The sequence below is a fragment of the Malurus melanocephalus genome, unplaced genomic scaffold (assembly GCF_030028575.1).
Source record: "Malurus melanocephalus ecotype Western Australia unplaced genomic scaffold, MMel_1.1 scaffold_649, whole genome shotgun sequence".
Lineage (NCBI taxonomy): Eukaryota > Metazoa > Chordata > Aves > Passeriformes > Maluridae > Malurus > Malurus melanocephalus.
The window spans coordinates 320,376-331,877 of record NW_026623881.1 but is presented as its reverse complement, the minus strand read 5'-3'; the positions used below and the strand labels follow the sequence as shown (position 1 = coordinate 331,877).

General features: G+C 38.1%; 1 protein-coding gene across 4 annotated transcripts in view; it reads right to left on the bottom strand.

Moving 5' to 3' along the window:
* Window positions 1-3,206: 3,206 nt before the first annotated feature.
* The window catches only part of BIRC6 (baculoviral IAP repeat containing 6), a 168,957-nt gene continuing 160,661 nt past the window's right edge, over window positions 3,207-11,502 (bottom strand). For all 4 annotated transcript variants that reach the window (XM_057383649.1, XM_057383652.1, XM_057383651.1 and 1 more), the window contains 3 exons: window positions 7,873-8,061; window positions 4,775-4,909; window positions 3,207-3,723 (listed from right to left, as the gene is read on the bottom strand). In XM_057383649.1, the coding sequence (XP_057239632.1) occupies window positions 3,544-3,723; window positions 4,775-4,909; window positions 7,873-8,061 (504 nt within the window). In that variant the 3' untranslated portion in view covers window positions 3,207-3,543. The remainder of the gene's footprint in view (window positions 3,724-4,774; window positions 4,910-7,872; window positions 8,062-11,502) is intronic.

Here is an 11,502-nt window from a genome sequence, read left to right as displayed (position 1 = left end):
GTTCAGGTATTTATGGGTAAACAAGATGAATTAATAATATGGCTGTTTGCTTATCAAGTTGTTTTCCTCAGGACATAAAACAACATTTCTTAAAGTGCCACCACAAACATTTTTGAGCAGTAACAGCTGACATAGCTGGAAAAAAAGACCATTTTGTAGTAATGTTTTCTAAAAAATGTGATCCTGCCAGAAACTGAATGCCCTATTTGAAAGAGCCATCAAAAGTAGTATAGTACATTTCCYGTATTGTATTGRAGCTYTCACTTTTTTAAAAAAAAAAAWTTAAAGCAAAGAATAGAAGCTCCACTGCTGCTACACAGCCCATGATCCACACACAGCACTGGCACACTCACACTGAAGCTCCCTAGACGTGATGAGCAGCACAGTGCCTTACCTGTGTCAGCATGACTTCACCTGCAGATGCAATAGTCTCCTCTCCCGGCTGGCAGAGGTGCACAGTATCTACCTTSAGCTTATATAAAAGATTTACAAAAGAAAAACAGTAACAAAGCCCAACCAACAATGCCACACAGGTCACTGCAGATCCAGGAGATCTATAGTCACACATATTTTATTCTGCTTTTACCTAAACATTTAACATGTAATTACTAGAGTGAAACTTGTTGGAAGTTGTTTACAGCTTTCTTAGGTTTCAAATTTTCTTGTTTTGTTTTTTTTTGTGTTCTTTTTTTCTAGATTGTCATACTTGCTTTTTCCTGTATAGCAGTGGTAGAATTACAGAGGAGCATGAATCCATACATTTATGCACATCCTTTACCCGGAGGAAATAATGAAATCCTGCAGAGGTACCATCATTCATGTCTGTATATGGAGAGTGCTGTGTCTACAGCTGCAGAACAGTTGCTCAAGTGCAGCAATCAGTGGAATAAGGGCTTTGCTCTCATGGAGCACAAGGACTCATGGATTGCCGAGCTGTTTACTGTAGACACTGTAGCTGAACCAGGCAGAAACGCTTGGCATTGTTGTCTGTGAAGCATCAGGAAACACTCCTGACTTACTCTGTGGTGCACTCTTCCTCTGGCAGAGTGGCTACAGCAATTCCAATGGCTGGTAACATCCCACACTACACTGCACAGCAACTCTAGTGTCAAGAGTCAGACCTCGGCCAAAGATAGCACCAAAAAACATGGAGTAAAATTCCATAATCATCTAACTAGCAGCTTGCTGCCCTTTTGCACTTTTGAAAATAACTTCTGTTGATTTTTACAACATTTTCTACAAAATCAGCTTTACAGTTAAAACACAGGACTTGAATCGATGGTTAGAAACTGTGATCGACCTGTACAGGTGTCTGTTCACTTCGATGAATTGGTAAAAGGTAAGTCTACCAGCTCATAAGATTTTCTGTTATGTTACTGCCAAGTAGCATTGCTACTTCGTGTATTCAGAATCCTGAAATTGTTGCTACTTCGTGTATTCAGAATCCTGAAATTGTATTTTGTATTTGTTGCCAAGTTCACAATTTACTTACTAGACTGTAACACAGTTGCAAGCTATTAAGGATAGAATCTCTGCATTAATTTGGTACAATGCTGTTCTAGCTCATGTTAGAGCAAAAAAAGGATAATTGGTACGTAGATGCAAATTAGAGTTTAATATCCCATGCAGCTGTTTACATCTGCTTAATTAAGCAGCAATGACTTCACATTAGCATTGCTATGAAACCATAAATACACACCAGAGATAAAGGTACAATCATTGTAACCACCTTCCTYATGTCAAATCAATGCAAGATGGGTAGTCTTTGTCTCAATGCTGTGTTTGAATGATAAAGAAAAAAGTCTTCACRCTTAAAGAGGATCTTCGGGTTCAATACATTTGGTTTTGGTACAAATACCAGGATTTTATAAAAAGACCATGCTCCTGTAGGCAGACGGTTTAAGCAGTAAATGAAGAGCTCTAAAATGGAAACTCCTAACAAATATAATTGGAAGTCAGTGGGTAATTTTGCTTTTGGAGCCTTTACAGGAGTATCACAGTCACTTTATACAGTAATAGAAGGTAAGTAAATACCCATCTGGAAAAATGTAGTGCTATTTTAACACTGATGAAGTTCTAACACTTGCACTTTGTGGCATAAGCTCTTTGTTTCATGCATTTACCAGCCCTGGCACAGGGCTACTTGTTTTRGTCTTGGACCCCTGAAGTTACACAGATGTAGCACAGTTGTTATTTTGAGAGGTACTGACAATCAGAACACATCAATAGAAAAGAAAAACGTTTCTTCAGTCAGGACTGTCAGAACTCACTGTTAACCATCAGCATAAGAACACAACCTCAGTTGGTGCCATTTTTAATGATTAGAAGTAATACATTGKAAAACAAAAAGTGAAAAAATTCCAGCGTGATACTTATAAACAAAGAACAAATAGAAAACAAAAAAAACTTTCGGTTTTGCCTGATTTATAGTATTATCATACAACAGATCATTAGTCTGAGGTAATACCAGTATTAACTTTTTAGTCCTTCAAGGACTGCTCAAAAATTAGTAACAATGATAGAACGCATGTTATGTTAAAAGTGAGACTTGATTATTAAATCAAGCAAACCCCTTACCCTTTTAGTTAGGGATTTGTGGCTGCAAGTATAAAACTGGAAATAAGTCTACACAGTAGGAACTACAGAACATCAGAGTCCTGTGTGACGTGTCAGTAAGAGTACAGCTGAGTATGTAAAAATCAGACATTTCAATACAGTAAAGACTTTGTTCCAGAATAGCCCTTAAGAAATTTAGAATACTGTTAGTTTGCATAAAATAGCCAAAAAAAACCCAACTAATTCAGAAGTCCAAATTTTGGCATGAGGTAAAACCATGTGCATTTATTTCATATGCATTTTAGATTTAGTAAGCATAAAATTAAGTTTGTTGACTGTAATGAATTCAGTCATACAAGTGCAAGTCTTCAGCTAGAATGTATTTTATGGCAGTTTATTTAAAAAATGTACCAGTAAATCATAAAAGAGGGATCATGTCCATTTAACGTTTATTGAAGTATACAGGAGGTTTTCTTTAGAATCAAATATGAGCATGAATATATGGCCAAACGTAAAATCTATCAAATTCAGTGAAAATTTTCTGACTTTAAATAGTAGCTGTAAGAATGACCAATATATATTCTTTGTTACAACCGCCCTCACTCTACAAGTAAAAAAAAAAAAAAAAAAAACCCATAGTTTTCAAAAAAAAGTAAAAAAAAAAAAAAAAAAAATAAACATTCAGTAAACATTCTTTCCTAAGGTAGTTTCCCTTATATATCAGTGATTTATCCATTTTTTGTATACATAACTTTTTTAAACATACCAATCAGTGGTTCTCACAATTGAAAAATAAAAGCACAAAAAAGTTTACACTCTTGTACAGGTAAATAAAAGATCATTTTTAATTAAACTGTATATCCTTAAGGGCATAGTATAGTTTCAATTTCATTACCTATTACATAATTAACTTCTTACATACAAATATTGACATATTTGGCTTGTGCTTCAAAGCCGTTGTGTCTACAAAGTCCATGTCAATGCAACTCATGACTTGAAATCAGTGGGGACATCTTTACTGCTGCTGGGTTTAACCTGCTCGTGCAACATGGTCTCTTCTGAGCTTGTTGTGGCACTGCATTTTTCTGTGGAGTCATCAGTGTCTGGATCCAATCCTTCAGGACAGGGAAGTTTTAAAAGTTCTTCCCGCAGCTGAGCTGTATGACGCTGGATATACAAAAACAAGTCAGCATGGAAGGCCACAGTTAAAACAATACTTTTCACAASGTTAGACACTATAAGACAAAAACAGGAGCATGTAAAAAGGGTTTAAATGTACTATTTCAGAGTCTGGATCAACTTCTTCCCTGTATATTTAAGGACTGGTACTTTGCTTTCAGTGACAGAATAAATAGAAAGTGCTGCTAGGGACAAATTAAAGGCTGTCAAAAGAACAGCAGCCAACATGTGCATTACCATAAATGCTACACTATTGGTCTTGCAGTTGAGTCCTTTCTATGTCTGGGGATCACAGCAGACACTGGCTTGGACTTGGTGGGTCATACARTCAAACCAAATTTATAAAGAATTCCTGACGAGATCTGTCACAGAGACAGATACGCAGAGAATTGTATATGGATTACACTAACTTCATTTTGAAGATCAGTCACACTGAAAGAATTCAAGTCTGGCAATAGAAAAACAAAGCCTTTAAAAATGTGGGATTTGCACCTCAGGGGAAGAAAAAGCTCTAGAACAATACAGGCCTGTTGTCTGTGTGGTACAAAATACACAAATAGTAACATTTGACTAGGAAGGCAGAGAACATAATGGTTATAACTTGACTAAAGTTAACACAGGATAAAACTGAATAACTCAATAACTGTGCTTGTCTATTCTAAGAGCTTGTTTCTGGCAAGGAATTGGCTRTAATACAACTTTATCATTAACCCCCACCCGCTCTTAGAATGARCAAAAAAACCTCCCTGTTATCACAGAATATTCTGATTTAGAAGGGACCCACAAGGATGATAAAGTTCAATTCTTAAGTAAACAGCCCAGGGGGAATCAAACCCACAACCTTGGCATTATCAGCACCATGCTCCAACCAACTGAACTCATCTCAGGGTCACTGTATCCTATATAAATAGGAAAAAAAAGGCAGGACAGATGCTAAAGGAACATCCAACTTGCAGAAAAAAAATACTGAGGAAGTGGAGTGCACATGCATTTAATCTCTTGACAACTGGGAAACTTAGATTTGTTATAAATGTCTCACCTTCAGAGCTGCTGCATGATGGGACATAGTCCTGCCTACCCGTTTGTCACTGCTGTACTGCTGTATGTCTGCTATCCACTCCTCACACTGAGCCATAATCTCCACTCTTTTCAAGTAGAAGTGTTTGTGGATGACCTGCAAGAAAGCATTCCCCATGTAACATGGATGGAAGAACCACATACTTGAACAATACTCAATTCGCAAGACCTCTGTGGATCTAAGTGAATATAAGGGGAAAAAAAAAATTAGTATGAAGATAATTCAGAATTGAACCAGGCTGGAGATAAACTGTAGAATTTCTGTCCGTAGAGGTTCCAAAATCCAACTGGAAAAAGCCTTGAGGAACCTGGTCTGAATTCAGCTGATGCTGTTTTGGGGAGTTTGTTGGTCTGGGTATTTTCCAATCTGTAGGAATACACTGTTTGTGTGCAGCCTGCCATTTCAGCAGTCACYTGTGTTACCTGGCTGTGGGGTAAGCGAGTACCAGAAACACASTGAGCAAAAGCCAAAGGGAGAGCAGAATTCTGCCCACATTCTGCAGGTCAAAGCCAAACTTACTACRCAGGCTCAGGGCACGGACATTTACATTCGCACAGGAGCAGAGTTACACAGATACAATGTTCATTGAGGCTTTTGTTATTTCTCTCACTGCTCTGTTTTCCTGGAGAAGCCCTGCATAACTAGAAACTCCATGTCCTCCCCTGTCACTGACCACAGGCTGCCTGAGCAGCAAACAGATGAGCAGAAACACTGTCAGCAGTATGAGCACAGGAACACAACGCGTTTCTGCAGAGAGAAGGATCGTAGCAGCTGCATCAGAAGRGATGCAAACACTTTGCTCTAGGCAGAGGCAGCACCTCTGGGGACACTGTAGGGCCATAGTAGTTAAGCTGTCCATGGTTTGGATGGGAGCCAGTATTTGACTGAAGAGTAATTTTGGTATTGAATACATATTTGAGTTTAAAAAATCCAAACAATCAACACTCATAYGAAGTCGTGACACTCTGTTAGTGTTGGCTTTGTCTTAAACAATTTTTTAGAACTCTGAATCRTGAAAGAAACAATAAAATCAAAGGTTATTGAGCACTGAGAGTTCTTGGCCATATTGCAACATAATGGGAAAAATAATTTTTCCCTCTGGAGGTTAAGAGAAATAGCTATTTGTCTTAAGAAACTGCATATTAAAAGTGCAATTGACTTCAATTCTGGATTCATTCCTTAAATCCATAATGGAGATTGGAAAAACTCCCGAAGACTGGCAGTTTAGATCTCCTGAGCTTACCTGTCATTTAAGACACCAAAGACAAAACAGATTTTTCAGACAGCAAATCTCAGGATCTATGTCTGTATGCCTCAAAGTCTTCAGGATGGCTTTCCATTTATGTTACTGAATTGATCATCCTAAGATAACCCTACAAAAAAYCTAAAGGTCTTACTAAAAAGTGAATCTCCCCAAATCTCTCTCAGATAATCCAAGAGATGCATTTGGATGGGGCCACAGATTGAATCTAGCACCGTTCCAAAGCCTTTTTCWTACCAGCAGTGAGAGAGCTGAGCTACAGAGTAAATACACAATTGCTGAGACTCTTGAAGGAAACTGCAGTAACAATAACCTGGGATTCAGTTACCAAGTGATGTAATATTGCATTTCTGTACATGTGAGAAGAAACATGGAGCATTACTGTCAGGGAGCCCACTGCTTTCTTATATATTCAATTAATTTAATCTTACTATGATTTGAGAATGCCTTTTGCCAAAGTGAAATAATTACATGAACTGAAAGAAAAGGACCTGTTAGCAAAGGTTAGTGGATTATGAGTCTGGATATTATCTYTATCATGGTCTTCTACTTACTGAGTAGAACATTGAAGAGGCAATTCAGAACCACCACCAGGTTTTATTTCATTAATTCAACTCCCCTACATAATTGCATATCCTTTTTCACCTGTGTGTGGATAAAAATATCTAACACTTCTTGTGCAGGTAAAGTGTCAATGACTTCTTATTCCACTACACACAGTAATTTTCATGAAGAAAGGTTTTGTTTTCCAAAGGATGTTTTTTAGGACATGAAGGAAGGGATGGGTGATCAACACCTCAGATGCCACACGTAGCAATGTGCATAATCTTAAAATAATTAAGACTTTTTCAGCATTTCATTATGTGGCCAAYTGAAAGCACAGGTGATACTACCAGGTGATTCCACACTTCAACATTGGCAAGCTGTAGTAATTTACACAGCTGTAGTAATTTAGGGAAAAATGTGTTTTTCTGGAAATATTCACTGATAATACTGTGAGATGACTCATGTTTGACCAAACATGTTGCATTAACATTCATACAGATTCTCTTAGTGTTCCTTCTGCTCTTTTTTCCTTTAACTCTTTGCTGTATATGTTCACTTTCTAACTCATCTGCATTGGGAAAGAAATTGGACTACAGACACTGAGAGAAATCCCTAATAACTAAATTCTTCTATGATATTAGAGGCRAGTTTTAGTCTATTTTCATGAATGTAAACAAATTAAGCAATTTGATTTATTACAATAATTTTTTTAAGACAGCATGAATGCATGAAGGTTAGCACTGCTTTTAGCAGCATCAAGACAGTTGTTTTCAAAGGCACAGATTTCTAGTGCAGATACTTTGAGGAATTTCTTTTAAGTAATTTTTCCAATTTGCATTATCTTAGTGTACCTAAAGTGTTTTCTAGTACTTGCTTCAAATTCATGATCCTTGGAAAAATACTGCCTGTTCGTTATGCAGAGTACTGATCACGGAGTGCCCCTTTGTGGGGCCAATCAGTGGGGTTGCAGTCAATGTAGAAGACATTGCTCAGTAGTAAGCAAGAGCTGAGCTTATTGAACCATGTTTAATCCAACTATGCACCAAGATCCCATTCAGGTCAATCCCARCTTATGTGCATTCCTGTTTCCCAAAAAGAGTGTGTGAAGTTTGGTGTGTCCTTATTCACTTCAGGCTCTTGACTCAGTTGCCCCAGGTTAAAACAAGACACCTCACGGACGTGTGATCCTACCAAATATTTGCCTTATTCTTAGTGCTCAAAAAAGAGAAATACTGCCTTTCACAAAACYCACCTCCTTAAAACATGGTGATGGATTTCTCATTTGTTCAAGCATTGCCCACTTGACTGTTGCCTGTCGTATATTTCCATCATATTCTCTGGAACTCTGGGTACCACTCGGAGTACCTCGCGATCGTTCRTAACCTGGTTCGTTGAAGTATGGTTCTGCTACCAGTATTAGGGATTGCACAGACACTAACACCTGTTAAGAGAAGAAACCAAAAATTAAAATTGTGATATCAAAGTATTTTTACAAATATACACAGCTCTGCTCACAAGCAAAACCACTTCTATGGCAAAGTACTTCCATTTGTGATATAGACTATGTGCAAGCAGGGAGCGTCCATGCTTTCAAACATAAACCGTCACTAAATACAAAAATCACCAAGTCCTGTGACTGTGTATTTAGTTTAAAAACTGAGAAAATGACAAATATCACATAGTGCCCTCCCAACCAAACATACAGATATAAGTAAAATAAAGTATTTAAAGGAAGAGATGTCTGGTTGCACCCTATTATGAAAGAAGGTGTATTTGTCAGGTTCTCAGTCAATCATTTTGATATTTTCCCTGTGGCTGAGCTTACCAATTCTTCTGATTCTGAGCTAGATGGAAAAGATGCAAAGAAGATGAAATGCCAGGTGAACCACTGAAATGAATCCTGATCTACRCTGTCTGCCATTTTTTTCTTTCAAATGAATGTTCTTAGCCCTTAACCCAAACTTTACAAAGAATACTGTCTCATATGCCAATAAAACAAAATATCAGTATTTCTCTTAAGTGAAGGGAAAAAATGCTTTGCACTACTATATCAATGAAGCACCACCTATTCAATAATTAGGAAATAAAATTTTCCTCCTTTCAGTTTTATTATCCAACACATGTGGGAATTGATGCTTACAAAAATTCAAGGCATTTACCTTTCTATTCAGATATTTCTAAGAAAACCCAAAGAATTAAATAGATACACAGGGCTCTTAGGTATCCAAATGTAAGTGTACTGCATATTCATGATTTGATGGCTTGCTAGTTTTTCTAGTATTAAAAAGTTTGTCCACGTCAACTTGKTTTTTTTACTAAATGAAGAAGTTTTTCTTATGTACTTAGGACCAAGTCCACCAGCAGCAATTTTAGGGATTACAATTCTGTGACACTAACTTCCAGAATTGAACAAAGGTGATTTGAACACTTATATTTCCTCAGTTAGTGAAAAGCTGATGATATGTTACCTCTCACCCTCACTCCTTTAGGTGGGATGGCCTTTTGTAGTTGTAWAGTGGCTGTGCTTCCATTACAGCCCAGATGGGCAGTCTAGAGCAGCCAAGCCTTTATCCTGATGGRTTGAACATGTAGCTGTGCAGCAGGAAATGTGAACTGGGAACCCTTGCTGGGCTGAGAGGGAAAACTAAAAAAGTTTTTCTGTTTCTCAGGCAGCTGCTCTGAGTACCATGTGCACCACCACAGTGTCCGTACCTGTCCTACACTCAGCTATAGCAGCCAGGTTATTTAGTATTAAACCTCAAAATATAAGTAAATATACTAAAAGATACAGACTGAGCCTCACAAATCAGGTTCCAATAAACAAATGGCCACTTATGATACCAAAAAAGGCAGAATATTAATGCAAATGTACTAAGGCATGGTAGAGTGACTTCAGARCCAAGGCTTTGGGTATGAAAGGTGTTTTGGTGATCTCTGGGGCTTTTACAAGTATCTGGAAGAACAGGCTATTCTTTTGCTTTTTAAAAATCTTATATTTCAGATACCTATTTTTTTAAGTAGTTATGGTAGAGAAATTTGACACTGCAGTATTGTCCTTTCTGGGCCTAAATAAGCAGTCAATACTTGGAGTTATAACTGCAATGAATGAGAAACTCTAAACCGGTCTTCCAGTTTTGCTAGGTAATAAAAAATAATTTCTGAAGTATTTTGGGTGGTCTGACAATAGTTCAATCTCTGAGCCAGAAAAAACATGTAGTGCCCCTAATCCTTTCCAAGCAATTTATTTAGTCCTACAGCTGTTTTCCGTTTAATAGTTGTAAAGTGGTTTTCCCCCACTATGGTGGGGATGGGACTTTTTCCAACAGTTTTCTTACTATTCTCAAAACAAACGACCGAAAAACAGTTTTCAATTATAAAATTATATGCTGCATGTGATATCTAACAATAAAATCTAACATTTTAATACAAGAAAAAGGACTTGAGAGAAAATAAGACTTCTTAAGACACATGCCCCTTTCTACACTGATTTTACAGATTGCAGCTCATCTCTTGATTAAGAAGTTGTATCTTGGGAGACTTGCACTCTGTAAGGAAGTCTCAGATACCTATCCCAACGTTTGATCACCATCAAGGTGAAAAAGTTTTCTCTAATATTTAATCAAAATCTCCCATGAMCCATCTTGTGTCAACCAGTACTTGTCCTGGTGCTCTGTGTCAGTTTGAGGTGCCTGGCTCCATCTTCCCTTCCCCATTTAGTGACTGATCTCTGCCATTGGTCCAGCCACTTTTTCACCCCAATACACATCCCATCCACTGTCCCTTGCTGCAATGTGCTACATCTACTGCTCTCCCTTGGTGCAAAGCCAGGCACCTCCMTGTAGAAGGCAAGAGCCTTCTAAGCTCCGTTCCCACACAGTAAAATCACATTGGCTATTTCAACCTGTTTGTCCTTCATGTACTTGAAAACAGCTTCCAGGGTTATTTGTTCCCTAATTTTGCCAAGGACCACAAGGTGTTGCTGACCAGCTTGATGCTCTTCAGATCCTCTCTCTGGCTGATCTTAAAGCTGAGTGTGAATTAACAGGAAGCTCCCTTGATTGTTCTGCCTTTCAAATACAAGTGCTAACSGTTTTGCAGTGGTATCAGCTGGCTCCCTCATCTTCCCTGGATTCATGGGGTTTGGTTCCATGAACATGTGGGTCCAAAATAGCTTGAATACTGTTTCCTCTACTCTGGGTAATTCCTCATTCTCACAGACCTTCCTAGAGAGGGCTTAAGGACATGGGAAAGCAAACCTTAATGCTAAGAGTGAGGCAAATTTGACCTCTTCCACACCTTGTCAATAGGTTTCCTGCCCCACTGGGCAGCTGGAAAGCCTAAGGAAAATGTGTTCTTTTGTTACCAGCATACTTGCAAAAAGCTCTTCTTCATCTTTATAACCCTCAACATTTCCAATGCCATCTGAGCTTTAGTTTTCCTAATTTCTCTCCTGAATGTTTGGTCCATGTCCTTTAATTTCACACAGGTAGCCCATCCTCTCTTTCCACCTTCTGTGTACTTGTTTTTTCAGCTGAGCTTAGGCAAGAGCACTTGTTTATCCATGCTGGCCCTCTGCCTCTCTTGCCTGACTGCCACACACTGGAACAGAACTGAACTTTAAGGAGACTGATAAATCTGCTCTGCAAGGCCAAATYCTGAACAAGCTGAAATCTGTTCTGCTGAAGGCAGTAATTCTATTATGCTGAAGCTGTCCAGTCTTCTAGGATTTGGAACAGAAATTGTACCTTGTGCTACATAATAATTACTCCAAACACAGAATAAATTCAGTAACTGCCACAGGAAAGAAGCCATTGCAAGCTTTACTTTCATTTAATGTCTCTGCTTATGAGTCAGTACATGTCTGCAAAATAAAGCTGAAAAT